The following is a 19,809-nucleotide window of genomic DNA, read 5'->3' as shown; positions in this document are numbered from 1 at the left end:
TTTGTGTTATTTTGAGAGAAAGACTATCCAATTTTAAAGAATCATACCGTAGAGCTCAATCCTGCTCCTGGAGTCTAAGCCCACACATTTTAGTGGTGTTTGCCAAGGCAAGCACAGATATTTGTACAGTTTGTGCATATGGTTATGGATTTCAATAAACCCCCATCCTTGTGTGTTATCTTCAGCACACTCATACTGCAGCACCTTTGCTAGACATGAGTGATACTTCAAATTATTCTAGGGGAGAGGCGGACTGTTTGTTTTACAACGATTAAACTTCTCTTGTTGACTTATGTTGAAGGAGAGTCATACAGAGACTAGATTATGATTGAAAACACCAGACATATGCTTATTAGAGGGTGTAAGAAGATATTTAATGTGCGTTTAGGTTGCTATAATCAAGACTAAGCTTTTTTTTAGCATTTAGCTTTTTTTTTTTTAGCATTTTTGTGTTTATGAATTCATTCTAAAATGAATAGACATCCAAATTTTCATACTGAGGGACTCAAATGCAACTATTACAACAGGTTCAAATGTTTACTGATGATCCAGAGGGAAAAACAATGCACTAAGAGCCAGGGGGTGAAAACTTTTGAACGGATTGAAGATGAACAATTGTTTTTCTTAGTTCACCTAAAAATCATTTATTTTCATTTATTACTGATCTTCAGAAGCTACAGTGCATTAAAAATTGAAATAGTTGTCACCCCCAGGCTCTTTAAGCATCAAGGAGTTTTTGATTCTGTAATAGTTGCATATGAGTTCAATTGTCCTTAGTGTGAAAACAAAATGGATCTGAAAAAGCTGTAATTTTTGCAAAGGGTCTAAATACACAAAACTGTTTATGAGAATAAGAAAAGGAATTTGTGGGACGAGAAGGATATTCTCTGGTTACTAAAGTAACTCTCGGGGAACGGAAATCCTAGAAGGGGATTTAATCCACATATGGGGATTTCGTTCAGATAGCCAATCGTCTGAAAGATTATTTAACGGGCCAATGAAACGCCAAATGAATTGCACCTGATGCTTGTTGCAATCAATTTAGCATAAAAGCACAGCGAAAGCAAGGTGAGGCAACCTTTTTAAGCTAAAGAGACTGATACCTACAGCTAAGGAACAATCATTATGGCAATGGAATATAGCATTTCCGCTCCCCGAGGGTTACTTTTGTAACCAGGCCGTTCTCCTTCGGATGGGGAACTTCAATGCTATTGGTTGATTTAATCCACGTATAGGGAAAATGTCTGGAAATTGCCATAATGACTGCACCTTAACTACGTCTCTGATGAGAGGATAGCCAGGCATAGCGTGAGCGCACCTGCATCTTAGAGGCGTCTTCCAACGTGTTCCCTGGCCCTTACTTATCCCTTTTAAAGAAGATTTAAAGAAGACATGGGTCTGCCTGTGAGGGACGACTGCACCGTGGCCAAATAAGCATATGGGATCGCCTCGTGGGGATCACGCATAGCAGGCAACTATACCCAAAAATGTGGGCTGACCAGAGGGCAGACCTACAACGTAATGGGCCAGCGAGTGACTCCTCCGATGAGTCAGTGCTGGGGGCCTCGGAGAATTCTGCTGGGCTCACGTAAGCGCGGAACTTTACTGACAGAGTGAATAAGCGCACGTATCTCCGTGTTAGCGAGAATGGCACAGCAAGCGTGTTTCAACACCTTAACCGAGTTGTTTCCTCAATCACCAAGGGTTACCTAATACCCTTGAGGAAACCTGCTCCACTCGCAAATTGTAAAACCTTGCAAATGTATTAGGTGTCGCCAAGCCCGCAGCTCTACAGATGACTGTTAGAGAGGCGCCGCATGCACGCGCCCTAGAGGATGCGATGCTCCGAGTGGAGTGCGCACGCAATCCTGGGAGACACGGCTCGACCTGGCTCTGGTAAGCGAGGGAGATGGCATTCACTATCCAGTAGACACTTCCCTGCTGCTGACCACCATAACAGACGAAGAGCTGCTCAGATGATCTAAAGCTCTGAGTGCGGCCCGGATAAAGCGCGAACTGGACAAAGTAATGAAAGGGTTGGGTCTGCCTCCTACGGGCGCAGCACTTGCAGGCTCACTACCTGGTCTTTAAACCGTGTGGTAGGGACCTAGAAACTACTTGGGCCTACTCAGGATAACGTAAGCTGGCCCGAATTCCAGGCAGGAGTCCCTGACCAAAATGCCTTCAGGTCCCCGACCCTCTTAATCAATGCCAACGCGACCAGCAGAGCTTTCTTCAGGGACAGAAATCTTAAAGATAATTAGTCAAGTGGTTTGAAGAGATCTGAACGCAGGCTGGTGAGAACGAGGGCGAGATCCCAAGAGGGCATAAGAGGGGGGCAGGGTGGATTAATTCGCCTAGTGCCTCTGAGGAACCGGATGATGAGGTTATGCCTTCCCACAGTGCTGCCAGCCACTGCGTTATGATGAGTGGAGATGGCAGCCACGTAAACCTTGAGTGTGGAGGGCGACAGCCTCCTCTCCAGCTTCTCTTGGAAGAAATAAAGCACAACGCTAATCTGGCAGTTTCGGGGGTCTTCTCTGCAAGAGACCATTTAGTAAATAGACTCCACTTCAGGGCGTAGGCGCGCCTCGTGGAGGGCCTCTAGCCTGAGTGATGGTATTAATCACCGCAGTCCTAGGTTACCTAAGTCTACCTCACGTCTAAGAACCACACGTGGAGGTTCCGAAGATCGGGGCAAGAGTGCCAGATGGAGCCCTGTCCCTGAAAGAGTAGTTCCTCACTCAAAGGGATCTGCCAGGGGAGGGCCATTGCGAGAAGGGAGAGCTCTGACATCCTGGTCTGATTGGGCCAGGGAAGCGCAACTAGCAAGACCTGCTCCTCGTCCTCCCTGACCTTGCAGGGTAACTGCGCGAGCAGGCTCACTGGGGGGAAACGCATATTTGTGCATGCACTGAGGCTAGCTGTGGGCCTGTGCATCCGTGCCGAAAAACTGGCAATGAGAGTTCTCGGGGGAAGCAAACAGATCTATCTGGGCTTCCCAAAATTGTACCCATTTCAGCTGAACAGACTTGGGGTGGAGTCTCTATTTTCCGGGACGTAAAAGCAACCGTGAGAGCGCGTCGGCTGCACTGTTGAGCATGTGAATGGCGCGCAGCGATTTCAGCCACTTATGACTCCAGACGAACAGACAGCGGGCGAGCTGAGACATGCCCATCATCCGGGGACAGGAAACCACCGCATTCAGAAATGTATGGTCGGAGCGCCATCCTGAAAAGGACGTACTGCAAGACTGTGTTGCTCTTTTAGTGAAATTTGCAACTTTCTATGCACTGCTCTGGAGGACCGGACCCAAAGAACGCCAGGCAAGGGAGAAGCCCAGCTTGACTGTCTGCCACCGCATGTACACACACTGTACCGGGAGACCGCTCTCGTTTACTCGAAATCGCTGGATATCAGCAGGAGAAACCCTCATCGAGTCTCTCAGAAGACCGTAGAAATCTCTGAAGCGAAAAGATTGCCTTACTTTGCTTTCGCTGTGCTTTTATGCTAAATTGATTGCAACAAGCATCCGGTGCGCAAGCTGACGCTACCAATTCATTTGGCATTTCATTGGCCCGTTTACATACTCTTTCAAACGATTAGCTTTCTGAACAAAATCCCCATATGTGGATTAAATCCACCTATAGCATTGAAGTTCCCCATCCGAAGGGGAACAGCAGATACTCTAAAAATGCTGGATTTCACACAATTGATTTGTGTTGTGACAACATAAAGCAATTAAGTTAAAGTTTTTACAATTTAAGTGGATTAAACATAAAACAATTGAGTTGTCTCAAAAAACCTTTAAGAATTATGTTGTTTCAGCTCATTTTAAATAAGTAGCCTGATCAAACAGCAAACATCGTTTTATGCATGTACGGGACTCATGAATTAGCATAATTTAAAAAAAAACAGCTGTGAATCAATACTGTATATGTAAACTTTTGAACAGGGTAATTTTATAAATTCAACTCCTATTTTCTCTTAGTTTATTTTTCTATATGTAAACAACTTTAAATGCCAAATACAGTGCTCAGCATAATGGAGTACAGTATCCATTTCTCAGTGAATATAGTCAATGTTTTTGGTGCATTCAAACAAAAGAGATTTATTAAACAGATATATTTATAAAAATAATAATTTAGTCCCCAAACATGTTCAGAAATTGAAGATAATACTATTAATTTCAAACTACAATTACAATATACAAAATTCAACTAAATTTTTTTATCATTATTATTATTTTGCTTCTGTTTATTTTTCATTTTTAAAAAAAATTATTAGTATTTAATATTTTTCTATAACATACTCTTTCTATATACATTTGGGTATACTAGGTTTTGGACCGTTATTGTAAGTTATATTGTTAGATAAGCTCCAGATTAGACTTCAGTACTGACTAATCTAAAGTATATGCACAAGTATAATATTGTATAGCTTCCTATTTAAAATATGAATTTAAAAGATTTTTTTAGTACTTATATATGCTGACACTGTATCTTGTTCACATCAGCAAATAAAAAATAACATGCATTTCATAAAATTAAAAAAATGTAGTAGTTAATCTGTTTAAATTCAGCACATTGTTTGCAAGCTAATGACTTTTTTTCCCAGTGTATGATTCTCATTTTGGCAAAGTAATATTTTGCAGATTCTGTAAGTTGTATGTAAATGTTTGATTTCAACTGTATAAACTAGCATAACGGAAAAACATTTCTGGAAGCAAAAAAGCATACCCTTTAACAAGCACATTAGTAAGCTTTTAAGTGTGTGTTCTTTTTAGAATTAGGCTTTAATATAATTTTATTACAGCTATGATGTCCATTAATTCATCAATGCAACTTACCATTCACGTTACATTTACATTTTGAGATTCAGACACTTTTAGTGCAACTGCAATGAATTTTCAGTCTGAAAGGCAGTGCTGCCATCTAGTGTCTAGTAGTAGTGTTCACTTGCATTATAAGATTTGATGATGTATTAGTTTCCACATTTTATTAAATACTGCACGTATAGCACTGTTTATTCTATACTCTTTATTTTTCATGCATACAGATTAAAAAAATATAATGCTTAAACAAATCAGTAGTATTTCTGAAACATCCTAAAAAACACACAAGGTCATGAGACAGACAAGAACACTTTATTCTGACAAACATGAATATTATGCAATCCATCCAGAGCTCTTAAGTCTCTCATGAAGCATAGTCAGTCATTTGATTACATTGTCCAAAATGACATCAACATCTTTCTAACACTCTTAACTAATACATAAAACACTCAACCTCACACTAAATGCTGGATTTCAGGTCATTGTTATATTTTGTACATGTTCAAATTCAAGTTTAGCTTTGTTTTTGACTGCCACATGTTATGTGGACTCTAAGGCAGAGCTTTGTATAGAATTTTTAAAGAATGAAGTTAAGTTTTACCCAATCGCTGCCTCAGGCATAATTAGACTGAAACCAATAGGGCAATACAAAAACTCATGATTGGTATAATATGAAGCAAAATAATAGTAAATACAGGCCAAAAACAAACCTCCAATGTAGAATTCATAAAGCCATTTATAAATTCAAATATAGGTTAACGCTATCATTATTAAACCCAAAAAAGCACCTTCATCTGCAATTGCATTCATTTCATTTATATTAAAGAGCATCATGTAATATTTCATTTTTAATGATTTGGATTTTTTTTTTGAAAATGATATAGATGACCATTTTTGCCACTGCATTCATTTTGGCTTTATCTTAGTAGTCTGACTTTTTTTCTCCTTCTCAGAATTGTATGATATGAACTTGCATTTTATAATTAAGACAAAGCTTGAGAGATGTAGACATACATGCATACATACTTATACATAAAATTCATTTAAAAGTTCAATTAAAAAGAACTTATGCAGTGTATACAGATTTTTTGAAAATTAAAAGCAATGTGTTTGCTACTTTTGTACTACTTAAAATCTCTGTCCATTGAGACTATAATTCCCTTTTCCTTAACTTGCGTTACATTTTCAAAAAATTGTTTTGTATTATGTAACTTGTAATGCGTTACCCCCAACACTGCTTGTAACAACAACAAAAATGGTCATTTGAGAAAAATTCAATTGCCAGAAGTAAACCTGCGACTTTGACTTATCTTCTAACAATTTTGACTTCATCCTCATAATTCTGAGGTATAAAGTTAGAAAGTCTAGTTCTGAGTAAGGAAAAACATAGCTGCATGTTTATATCTCACAATTCTGACTTCACAACATGCAACTGCAAGTTTTTACCTCACAAATCTGAGAACAGATAAGTCAAAATACTGAGTATGTGATCAAGCAATCCTGAAAACAAAACTGTACTTTGTTTTTACATTCTTTATTCAGTGGCAGCATAGAATGTCAATACATTAAGCACAGGAAAAAGGAAAGCTTCATAAATAGAATTTGCATATAAAACATTTAGTAATATTTTATTAGTATTCACATCATTCCCCTTACTCTTTTCACACAAATAAACCCTGCACATTTTCCACTGTAATGCACTTGTGTACCACAAATACACTGTAAACGCCATGTCTGCAGAACTTATGATCATATTACCACACAGATTGCATTTGTGTTTGTCATAACTTCACTAGAATCAGCAGATCACAGATCAAACTCACTTCTGATGACTATTTCATCAGCTTTTAAAATTAATCCAAAGCATCATATAAACTTCTGATCTAACAAACAAAACCCTTCCATAATACATCTTTGAGACTTCCTTAAAGCCACGCACTGAGTCTCTGAACTTTAACCCTAGAATATCAATATCAATACATGATTCGTGTCAAGTTCACATTTCCTCATGAAACAACTGCACTCAGGTCAGGTGACTTCTTGCACTTTTCCTGTAAAGATCTTGTGCATGCTGTGAGATATGCGATATCTTATTACTTTATTGCAATATTGAAACCAATAAAATTGCAGATTCAGCAAATACATTTTTAAAAGGGTTACAAAGGATACTGTCAACATAAATATGAAAGTAAAAGAGAAGGACGCTATTTCTGTATTTATTTCATTCTATATACCAACTCAAAACTCTCTATCTCTCTCTCTCTCCATTCAAGCTGCCATTTAGTTCTCCAACCTTTCTTGGGTTATTAAGACCCAAAGAGCATTTCACTCCCATGTCTATCAGTGGTTCCACCCTGCAGGGTTTTCTCTTGGGAGACTCATTACTCACTATACAAACACAAAGGCCAGCCAAACCCCAGCACTGTGCTTCTATGTTCATATAATCTCAAGCAACCAACTGTAGCACATTAAAAAGTTTGCAAGGCAACGTTCAACATAAACATTTATATATGGCTTCCCTGAAGTTGTGGGTATTTCTGCAGGGTTGCTGGTGAGGGCGAAAAAGGGCAGGCTTTGAAACAATTTTGGCACTTTTATCACAGTCTAGTGTTTACAGACGGTAACGTTATTAAAGCATACACAAAAAATTAAGGCAGCATGAAATGTTTACACATACCCATGTCAGGTTTAATGAAATACTTACGGGAAGAAATCTTTGTGCTTTCTCATTGTTAGGGGACTCAAGGCTCTATTTAAAGACCTTTGATGACTTTGATTGAGGACTTCGCTGTCTATTTCGAACTTTATTCAAATTGAGATAAATTAATCGGCTGGATTTAAGTTTGGATGGCTCATCATAAGCACAAGATGCACTTGAATTCACTATTGCTGTTCTCACATTTATATACGTCTTCTAGAATTCTGAAATGAATCTTTTTGTCATTCATTCAAGAAGACCTCACACCAACAAACAAAAAAATAAATAACTAGATTGTCTTTAAATCTAGGACTCAAAAATGTCCCTTTCACATAAATGTTTTAATGCACTGTGAACTATTTTCTAAAGCTACAGTTTATACATAATATAAAAATCTAATCTGGGTAACACTTTGTTTTAATGGTCCATTTGAGTATTAGTAGACTGTCTACTTAATATCTATTGATACTGCTCTTTCAACAGACTTTTAACTGACTATAAGAAACTTTGCAAGTACATGTCAACTTACACTAACCCTAACAGTCTGCTTATGGCTCATTTTTCACTGAGATGTACGGTACAGGACGAGTCACCTTTAACAGGCTTGCATTTACACTGCCCTTTTGGTTGGCGTGCTGTACTACAGAGAGTTTCAGACGTCATCATTTTTACTTGTTTGTCCCTTTCTGAAGGGATCGGATATCAGGTGCGCTTTAATAATCATGCGCTCCAAAATAATAAGAGCTCAAGAAGTTTGTTATTCGAAGTTCATTATTCGTTAATCTAAAAAGAATTAGTCGGCATATAGATGCAATGTTACTTAAATTCAACAAATCAATCATCAAAAAAGTGTAACCCAAACCTGTTTCATTATTTTAGATTCATCATAATATCAACTCTGTAATGAAATATAGTATATAGTTATATAATATAGTTTTTTAGTAAATAAATGGTTCTTTTCCAACATCCTAAAAGCCATTTATTTGCTCACTGTACGTGTTCGCGGACTCAAACAGGATATAAACAACAAGGAAATAAAGTGCTGTAGCCTTGACGTCATAGTCTGAATACTTATTTGCCAGAGGTTTCCTCAATTTTCCTATGGGTTATGTGTTTTTTTCTCTGAGCCAAACAAAAAATGTCTGTTGTAATCAGAACTTGATCATACTTAAATGTTTTGCTATGTAAATTACACTGCCTAACAGTATATAGGTATTTATCATAAACATACATTTTAAAAACATTAAATTTGTATTTTTTGAATCTATGAATTGTACATTATAGAGCAAGTATTTATAATTGGTGTCTACAGCATACATTATTTTACTTGTACATTAAAAAGAAAGAAGAAAATTTGAGAAAATCAGTGGTGAATTCGTTTCCTAAGTCACAACTGGATGACTGTAGCGCATTTCAATACAATCTCACATTTTAATTAATGAATCTTTCTAACCAAGAGTGTCATTTTGTATGGACAACAATACAGATTCATATAGGGAGGATGCTAAAAGATCTCCTGCTCATCTCCATAATTCTCTTTTTAACATTAAAGTCAAAGTGACAGAGAATTATATAAGTGTATGAAATCTAGATCATCACACTTTTTCAGTAAATTACCCAAAAGACATTTTCTTAAACCGTGCATATATCAGTTCGACCAATGTGCTCTTTTACTACAACATCCTAAAAACATTCCCATCACCAACAAAAAAACAACTAATAGCCACAAGGAAATATAATCCACTCCCCATCTAGAAAAGTAAATGAATAGTTTTTTGTGTTCGACTTTTTGTTTAACATCTGCCTGCAATACAACCCGTTCTTCAATATTACAGCCCTGGAAGTGAATTATGTTTCTAGACAGCAGGACAAAGAAAAGTATGCCATTTGGACTGTATAGAATGAATAAAATAAAAACAATTTTACCCGGAAGACTGACAAACTATGAGACGATATTGATGAAGTAATAAATGTGAATGCTCATACAAACGACGGCTATGTGCAAGTACTATCAAAGACTCCACATGTCATGCAATCACAGACAAACTCAATGCAAAAAACTAATATTATCACGACAACGGAAAAGCCTTTAAATAATGTTACGACTCCAAAATCACTCACTATTTATTGTATAGATTGTGAAATCCACTCAGATAGCTGATATATTTGACTATAATATGTTTGTAGAAAACGTCTGAGCATTAAAGGGATAGTTCACCCAAAAATGAAAAGTGTTAAGTTACTAATCATTAACTTTGTGGCTCTTCAGTAGGACATCAGATATTTTGGCTGAAACTGTCTGATAACACAATTTATAAAAAGAAATGTTTCAGCGATTATATTTTGCTTTATAAGAGCTCAATGTCCACTACCTGACAAAAGTCTTGTTGTTGATGTCAGTTGTTAGAGCAGTGCTCAATTTCTAAATTGCGAGGTGCCAGGACAGATCGGGGTAACGGATCCGGCATGTTACCCGTGAATGGAGAGGTGTTGGCAAGGGTCATTGATTTTTTTTACCCTCAAAGTGGAAGACATTGGCATGCATTTTAAATTTGAATGAATCATCTTAAACTCAGCCAAAAAACTTCTACAATGTTTGGCTAAAGAAAAAGCTTGAATACTCAGATTTTCAATTTTGGCTGAACTTTCCCTTCAGCAAGAGGCCAGCAAGAAGAAAAAGCCTTTCTGAATTAATATTAAATGTGTGCTACACATTTGTGTTACCGTATATTAAATATGAAAGTAACACAGGTGAAGTAAACAGCATTATTTATCAGCGTGTAGGCAGTCCAGCTTAAGGAAGATACAGAGTAGATTATTCGCTCCTGAATCTTCACAGACGTGTGCTATAAATGAGTAATGCTGCTCACCACAACATCTCATGCATTTTATTACTTGAGTATCTCCAGAGGACAAGTTATACTTTGGAATTCAAGTTTGAAATTGTATAACGATATTATTTTTAATTTAGGTTTTGACAAACATTTTAGATGAGACACGGATTGTGGCTTTTGTGTTCGACGTGGAGTCTCGTTCCCCTGAATATGCAATGAAAAGTCACTTAAGGATGATCTATATAGCACAAGGCTACCCGCTCGCTCATATTTGTGCTCTCTCTGTAGACGCTGATGGATTTGTGTCTTTTTAAAAATAAGGTTAAACAGCTTTCATGGTCAAGTCGAACATAAACGTTAACCACGCCACAGTGCATGTAGGCCAGTGTATTTCGCCAGTAGTTTATAAATATGTGCATAATTACTGGAAATACCAACATACCACCACTAAAACTAACAACGGAAAAATAGAACGGAAGAAAACAGCCCACGTAAACTGCAAATTGTGGAATTGTAGACATTCAAAGAGCATGTAAACCTAGTCTCTAAAGTGTTTTTAGAAGGCAGTGTGTAAACCAAAGCAGCGCATCAATGCTACTGCAGAAAGAGAAAAAAAAATGGAAGCATAAATAGTGAATATCTGGCAACCAGCTATCACAAAGTAAATGTAAGTGTCTTATAATGGTGCAATCCTTTAATATAAAAGTAGAAAGCAGGCACTAAATCTTTTCTCCTTGTTACTCTCATGTGTCTTATTTTCACAATAATCTTAATCTTTGTGACGTAAATATTAAAGGTTGCGCATCAGCTATACAATACACACAAAGTGAACTTAACATGATTGTAAAGTAAATTACACTTTTTGAATGGAGGTGTGTGTGTGTGTGTGTGTGTGTGTGTGCAGCCTTACTGCACAGTTTGGTATAAGTAACCTCTCTTATAGGCACTCAGTGGGTAAAATGTAGCGACCACAAACTTGCCATCAAAAGTACGGCCTGTCAGTAATCTCTGGGCTTCTTTGGAGTCTCCAGCATTTGCATACTCCACAAACACCTGTCAAAACAAGACGAACAATACGCATTTCAAACTAGATGGCATAGTACTTAGCACAATGTTCAAAGTGATCATTTAAAGGGCACCTATGATGAAAATCATCTTTTGTAAGCTGATAGGACAGAACTTTGTGTAGGTATAGTAGTGTGTCCACAGTCATACTGGTGTGATAGAAACACCAAGTCACATTTGTTTTATTTACTGATGTTAAAATAGGATCCAAATCCCTCCCATTTTGAGACCCACCGCAATGTGGTGTAGGAGTGCAGTTTCCCTGCCCACCGGATTGATTGACAGACGCATATTAATATGTCTCTGTAGTAACGCGTATAATCTTATCAACAGGACAGGACGTGCAAAGCAACTGGGATTAAAATAAATCTGTTTAGCTCTCTGTGATAAGCAGCACCTCAAGAATGAGTTTTACAAGTTTAAAATGTTTTAAAACAGTGCATGTTTGTAATAAAGACAGTAAAGTTGCTACGTAATTCCTCACCACAGCCGTATAGTATCAGTATAATTAGAAAACAAGATGCTTCAATACCTGTTTGTGGAGTTAAATCAGGTTTATTTTGTACATTGACATAACGGGTATCCATACAGCAGTGGATATTAACTTGTATCCTGTAACATTTGCCGTGCGTGTGTGTGTGTGTGTGTGTGTGTGTGTGTGTGTGTGTGTGCGAACTATATAATGGCATTGTGTGTGACTGATTGTTGCAGAAAGGCTTGAATTAACTCCACAACAAATATCTAAAATAACATTTGGAAAAGTTTTTACTGTTGTAAGTAGTAGTCAGTAGTAAAACCTATCTATATTGTCTTTAGCAAAAATTTGAAAATACTACTTTTTAACAACCTACACAAGCTTTCTTGTTTGAGATTTCCAAGTCTTTTTTTTTTTTTGGACTCCCGTCACAACCAAAAACTAAATTAAAAAAATACAAAGTCTTCACTTTATTCTTCTTCTAAGAGCATTATTCAAAACATGTATCACTTTCCAGTTGCAATCTTCTCAGTTTTTTATTTAAATAATTTTTGATGAAACTGCAAAGTAATATTATTGTAAAGTATTGTTGTGATTATAAAGCTGGTTTATAATGCAAATAGATTTGTACATTTACTACCTTTTTGTCTTTCTTTAGTTATTTGCTAGTAGTGGGTAACAAATTGAAAGTTTCACACATTCACAAAATAAAATACTTTTTTATATTATAGACCTAGTATTATAAAATATAAATTGAAAGTATTGGTATTAATACTATGAATGTTATTATTTTAACTGTTGAGAGATGCTTTTAAGTTGTCAATTTTTATACTGTAGAGGGTGTTATGTTTTATTGTGTGATATAATGTAATAAATTAGGAATATATTAGGTAATGGATGATTCTTGTATCAGTACACACTAAAATGCTTGTTGATTAAACCCAAACTTGGGTCAAATTTGAACAAACTCAACCATTAAATCACAAAATTATTTTTAAAATACTTTTTAATTGACCAATCGGTTAAATTTGATTCTTATTTAACCCACATTTGGCTTAACAACCCAGCATTTTTAGAGAGCATGAGATGACATTTTATTAAATGACTCCAATTATCATCAGTTATTGTCATTACAGTTATAACATGTACATTCAGTGTGACTAAAATATACTAAATAATACACTTTCATTGACTAAAAATAAAACATTAACTACAACTTGACTAAAAAACAATAGGATACTTGGAAAAAAAAGATGACAATGAATACTACTGTACTCTTCTATATTACAAAATCACCGGTTAACGGAAAAAAAAAATTACATTCCCTACTAAAATTAATTGTCACTCACCTGTCCCTTGCCAGGGTTCTCTTTTGGGATCAGTAGGGACACAACCGTGCCATACTTCTGACATTCTTCTTTCATGTCCTCTATTATATCTAAGACATACATATAACGTAGAGATCTGCTAAATAAAGATAATAACAAAGAATATACGTCGATTTCTGAACCAATCAATCAGAGACTGACCTTCATACTCATCCTCATTATATAGATGGCTGTCGTCAATTACGTTTAGTAGTCTCAGGACAGGTGTGGGCAGAAGGACCAGATCTTCAATATGAGGTGCTGAAACCCAAAGCAGTTCTTCATACAGTGTCACAGCGCACACTGAACAATGCATACAATCGTTTAGATGCTGAGTGATACAAACCAAAGGGAATGCTGAAGAAAGGGCTCATTAATGCAGCCTTGGCTGTGCTTCTGAGTTTAGGGTCATTGTGAAGCATACTGGGGATGGTAAGACACATCATTATAGTCCTATCTAAAGAAAACGCAACAATAATAGTTGAGAAACTGACCAAAAAATTATCTTATTTTTGAGATCTGTTCAACCACTGTGTATTATTTTAGGCCTATCACAAATAGATACAAACCCCAGTAGGTTTTTGTAAATCCCTGTCTTAATGAGTGATTTTTTAAATCATTCATTCAAATTATTCTTCCAAAATGGCCGATTCATTTAGAAACTAAGCAAGAGACTTTAAAGCAAGTCTTAATGGATTATTGAAATTTTGTTGCTTTCAATTTGTTCAAAAATTATTTTGAAACACAATATAGCGTTGCTTTGTTCGGAGCTATTTATATTATTGACAAAAATATAGTACAGAATATCATATAGTACATAAAATAAAAATAAAGTACATTAAAAGAGTATTGCAGCTCACTCAGTATTAACTTCACATTCATTCATGTGATGAAATTCAGGAAAATTGCACTCTTGATTGAGTAATTAATTGTATCATATCTTAATAAAAAATATATATATATATATATATATATATATATATATATTAACAATGTATGAAAGAAATATGTATTCAATTTTACATATTCAAAATCTAATATTTAAATTTAAAAAAATTACAGTTCATACAAAAATATTATGCAGCAGCTACTTATAAACATCCAACATCTTAGAAGCATCAAAACAGAAAGATCATGTGACACTGAGGCTACGTCTACACTAATCCAGATAAATTTGATAAAAAGCATTTTCGTCTAAAAACCCTTCATGTCCACACTATCGGTGAAACGCTTTCATGTACTGCGTATGCGCACAGACATAAGAGGTTTTTCATATCCACATGCCGTTTATTTACTTTCCATCTCTTTGAAACATCACAAATGTTGCAACTGTCCGCTACTAACCAAGCTCCTAGTGAACAATCTGTGTCCTTTATAGAGAAGTAATGCGAAGCATGTGTAAACTGCCATCAATCTTTAAATAAGCTGTCTAAACATTGGCATTTTCAAATAGATATATTTTCATTTCCTAAAAACGCTGTCTCATTGTGGACAATGCGGAAACAGAGAGAGAAAATATGCGTTTTAAAAGAAAACGCTTTGGTGTGGACATGGCATGAAACCAAAGTAATAACTGCTAAAATAAGTCAGCTTTGATATCCTAGGAATAAATTAAACATTTTAATATAATAAACATTTATATATATATATATATATATATATATATATATATATATTTTTTTTTTTTTTTTTTTTTTTTGTAAAAATATACTACACCAAACAGTTATTTTTAATTACTTTCCACAACATTACTGTTTTAACTAAAACAATGAAAACCCTTGTGTATAGGAGTCTTATTTCAGCCTGAAATCTGACTCACTTTTCAGTTGACCTGTTGAAGAAAAAAGTGTGCTGAGATTTGCAAACTCCTTTTACTTCCTACCTTTTGATCAGATCCCTTAAATGAAAGACAGGAATAGCCGGGTAAACCAAAGCATTGCTTGAAAAGATATGGTCTACGATTGCTGAACTGTTATCCTGTAGACACAACAGAGAGCAAGAACAACAGTTCAAGTAATAGCTATTAAGTCATTTCAAATAGTTATTGCAAAAAATGACTTTATCATCTGACCTTCCATTCCTGAGACTTGACAGTTTCTTTGAGTTTCATTCCTGAGTACATCTCCAGCAGGACGATGCCCAGACTCCACAGATCCACAGCGGTTGTGCAGCCTGAGTCACTCTCCACACCTGCCTGTGCCAGTGAGTTCTGCAGCTCAGCTTCAGGAGCCCTGTATCCATCTGTCTGGATATACTTCACATCCTGTGATGAGACAGACAAGAACCCTGGTGTTTAATGCATTGCAAACCTATAATACTAGAGGCACATTGATAATACGCTGCCATTCAAATTTGTAAGGCCACACATTTTATTTAATGTTTTATTTAGCAATTCTATTTTAAATAGCAAACATTTGTTTTATTCAATTAATTATATTTTGTTCAATAATTTATTCTGGAAAAAAATGTTTTTGGAAGTATAAAAAATTATATTTCATGTATTTGTTAAAGTTATAGATGATATAATTTTAATATAGAATATTGAACATAGTAAAAAAAATATATGTTATGTTCCATGTTAATTGTATGAGTATCTATTTTTTTCACCCTCCTCTCTCCACTTTTAGGTTGTTTATTGGTTCAGGTGCCAGTTCCACCAATCCCTAGACAAGCCTCTCTTTAAATGAGAATTTAAAGATTGTTTTGTCATTTTAGTCTGTGATTTATTACCTCAACTTTTCTGATGTAATTCAAGTTTACTTGTTGAACTTTGTTGGCTTTAAGTAAATGCTTTGATGTTTGTTGTGATACTAAACTGAACAATATGATATCTTTGTTAGGTTTGCTTTAGTTTAGCTTGTTTATGTTAGATTAGCTTGAATGTTTTGCCATCTGTGTAATTTTGAGTTTTGTAGTTTAATTCGTTTAGATCGAGTGTTGTGTGCACTGAAGATATCTGGTTTTATTTTTTAGTTTAGATGTTAGATATAAGGATTGTTTTGTTAATTTCTTTGATTTGACTTACACTTATTGTCTTTGTTTATAAAATAATATTGTAAATGTTTTTTTCTTTTTTTTTGTCATATCTTTTGCTTAATCCACTGAGTAAAAACTGCTTAAACTTAGAACCGATTCCTGCCTCATCTTTGATCTGTCACACACATTACATCTCACCTAAAAGTTACATCATCCTTTTTAAACATCATAAACTCATAACAATTTTAAAAATGTACTTAATATTAAACAATTGCAAAGTATTATTTTGTCAAAATATGTATTAAATAAATTAATTATGTACTTTCATCAATGCCATAGATTGTTTAAAGAATTTATTATTATAGAATAACAGAATAGAATATTAGTATGCTATAGAATCTTAACAACAGCTGGGGTAATGACTTGCTGAAAATTCAGATTTGACATCCTAAAACATTTAAACTATTAGATGAAAAAATTATTTAATTTGTTTTATTATATTTACACAGCACTACCGTGCATCAGATCAACAAAAAGTCTTTGTAAGCACAACATACTATTTTCAAAATGACCCCAAACATTGAAATGGCAGTGCTTGTTTGTTTGTTCATTGAATGATTTTGACAGCAAATGCTAATGTGTCTGCAGCAGCTTGTTTCAACTTGTCACCTGATGCCCTTCTTTAAAGCTAAGGCCGAAGTCGATGAGTTTAAAGCACTCATCATCAGCGCTCCAGAGGACGTTGCGGGGCTTGAGGTCTGCATGGACGAAACCTTCACTGTGAAGGAAGGTCAGAGCCTCCAGAACGTCCCGGGCGCAGTGCTGAATCAACCACATGGAGTGACCCTGATTACTGGCCCGGACCAGCAGCTCAGACACGCTCACATCCAGCAGCTCCAACAACAGGCAATGAGTAGCCACACCAAAGGGGTTATGATTGGTAAACATCCCATACAGCGTCACTAGAGACACAACAAAGAACATTTGGATCTTCTGGACTCATTTATAGTATTAGTATTCATAGTAAATGTATAGTTCGTATAGTTAGATTAACACTCTGGTATGTTAGCTATTTATAGGTTTAAAATAGCTCTTACATCAAGTGTTGTGTTCAAAATTATGATTGTTTAGTTATGTAGCATTATGATCCTTCGAGACACATTTCATTCCACTGTATGTCCACACATGTAGTGAAATGACAATAAAGCTCAACTTGACTCATCCGTTTTAATGGAGAAGTTTTCCTCTTGCGAACTATTAAACATATTGTAAATGTGGGTCACCCCTTCATAAGCATTTTTTATGCATTTATGCAAGTATACCTTTTTTGTTTTGTACATAGGAATGTGTCACTTTTACTACTTTTTTCCCTGGGCAAAAAATTGTGTCATTTTATTATGACTCACAAAATATGTGTTAAAAAAATTTGCTTTAAAATCACTTTCACACACAATTTAGCTTAACCTATTTAATATAACCAGGTACACTTTTTTTATAAACACAGGTTAGACAGAGTATGTTAATTGTTCAACATAAAAATACATGTTTTATATAAATTTACCATAATACCTCAACTACAACACTAGACCAGATATGGCCAAACTAGGGCCTGTGGGCCAAAGTTAGCCCTTGGCAACCTTTGATTTGGCCCACCATCCTATCTAAGAACAGAGGGAGAATGATAGGGATGGTTTTGAGACGGTCAATTCAAATTGAATATAACCCTTGTTTGTTTGCTTTATTGTTAAAAGCTACCTGAAATTAAAGGTTTCAATTAAATGTTGTAAATTAATCAGATTATCTTTGGTGAGTAAATCAAGTCAAAAGCCGATTCTGCTGTTAAAAATGTGATTGTTTTATTGCAAGTAGTTGTAATTTAACGTTATACTGCATTAGTTAATGCAATTTAAAGTAATGTTTTAGGAAATTACACATGGCAAATTTAATATACTTTGGTATATTTACCTTGGTATAAGTTGCCCACGGCTCTCAGTGATATTTGGTTTTTGGCCCTTGATACTAAAAAATGTGGGCACCCCTGCATAAGACACATTCAATATGCGTTCTATGTAATCAAAAAACTTTTTTATATACATATATTTTAACAATAATTTGCAGTCAGTACTACAATTTATCTTTCAGAGCTGTTTAAATCGATGGCTCTCAATTATTTTGACTACAAAATCGCCTTCTGTCCTAGAAAATATTAAGTCCCCATGTAATAAACTTATTCTTTAATATTTAGATTACGCTGTTAAAAACAAACAACTTGCAGAATCTCCTGGAAGTTGAACATTAGTAGAGTAGTCCCTTCCCCCTGCTTCAAACATACGTGTCTTAGCTTAATTTACCGATATTCTTATGTCCCTGAATCTTCTCCAGCACCGAGCTCTCCTTGAGGTACCCGTAATCTCCACCTTGCGGGTCCACCTGAAACTCCTTTACAGCAGAAGTGGCCCTTCCGGAGCTCACACGGTAGACCGAGGCCGAGACGCCCTGACCCAACCGAGCCTGCACGTTCCAGATCTTCCCGTAGATCTCAAATAACGCCGGGCTCGCCTTCTGCTCCGCGGCCGCTGAAGTCACCGCCATCGCAGGTGAGCTGACATTTGGACTGGACATTTTTGCACTAGAGCCAGAAACGCAAGCCATAAGCAATATCAACGATAATCAGAGTTAAATTGTGTCAGGTTTATAAGTGGTGTGTGCTCCATCCGTCACCCTTTGCAGAAACTTTATTTAGTTGAAATGATCTTTGCATAGTGGTTTTCTGCAAGCCAGAGTTTACAGCTAACGACCACCAACTGCTGACGAACGAAGGTTTAAATGGCATATTTTAACGCGAACAAACTAATTTTTGAGCTCTGCCTCAGCATAGTCGGATCTTAAAGATCCGAAAAGCTGATGTGCGTTTATAAAACACACAGCAGATCCATTTACCCCAGCTCAGGAGGACCGAGTTCGGACATTTTTGCCACTGTTTTGGTGGCCATGATACCGGAAGTGACGAGAAAGCAAAAGTAGAGTTTCCTACAATCTTGCTAATCAATATTATTTGTAATTGTTATATTTACAAATATAAGCTCACCAGCATTTGCATTTTTTAACATGCTTCCACTTCAGTAAATATAAAAACACTGTTTTTTTGTATTTTCTTTTATTTTTCAATATAAATATAATATTTTGTACACTATTTATCATTGCTGCTATGGATGTTTTTAAAATTTATTAAATTCATTTCTTAATTAAAATTGTTAATACTGAAATTAATTACAGTATTAATTAAAATTGTTAATTAATACTGCCTAAGTTGGCATTAAGGGCAGTAATTTAGTATGATTAAATTTGACTCTACAGGAAGATAAATTGTATTGGTTGGTTTTATCATAAAGTATATATATATATATATATATATATATATATATATATATATATATATATATATATATATATATATATATATATATATATATATATATATTTCTCCCCCCATGTCTAGTTCAGCAAGTCCCGCCCTTCTCCTCTACATCATTGGTTAGGACTATATGAATGGCATTTCG

At 35.5% G+C, this 19,809-nt stretch overlaps 1 protein-coding gene across 1 annotated transcript; it reads right to left on the bottom strand.

Annotated features, from left to right (window-relative positions):
* Positions 1-10,738: 10,738 nt before the first annotated feature.
* On the bottom strand, positions 10,739-19,255 carry uhmk1 (U2AF homology motif (UHM) kinase 1). The gene is given in 8 exon segments (NM_001076659.2): positions 10,739-11,419; positions 13,256-13,344; positions 13,436-13,534; positions 13,620-13,696; positions 15,156-15,250; positions 15,345-15,536; positions 16,919-17,211; positions 18,601-19,255. Coding segments are annotated over 8 exon segments (1,263 nt in total). The 5' UTR covers positions 18,872-19,255; the 3' UTR covers positions 10,739-11,272.
* Positions 19,256-19,809: the final 554 nt, after the last annotated feature.

This window comes from Danio rerio, chromosome 6 (genome assembly GCF_052040795.2).
Source record: "Danio rerio strain M-AB ecotype USA chromosome 6, GRCz13ab, whole genome shotgun sequence".
Lineage (NCBI taxonomy): Eukaryota > Metazoa > Chordata > Actinopteri > Cypriniformes > Danionidae > Danio > Danio rerio.
This window is presented reverse-complemented; position numbering and strand designations above follow the sequence as displayed.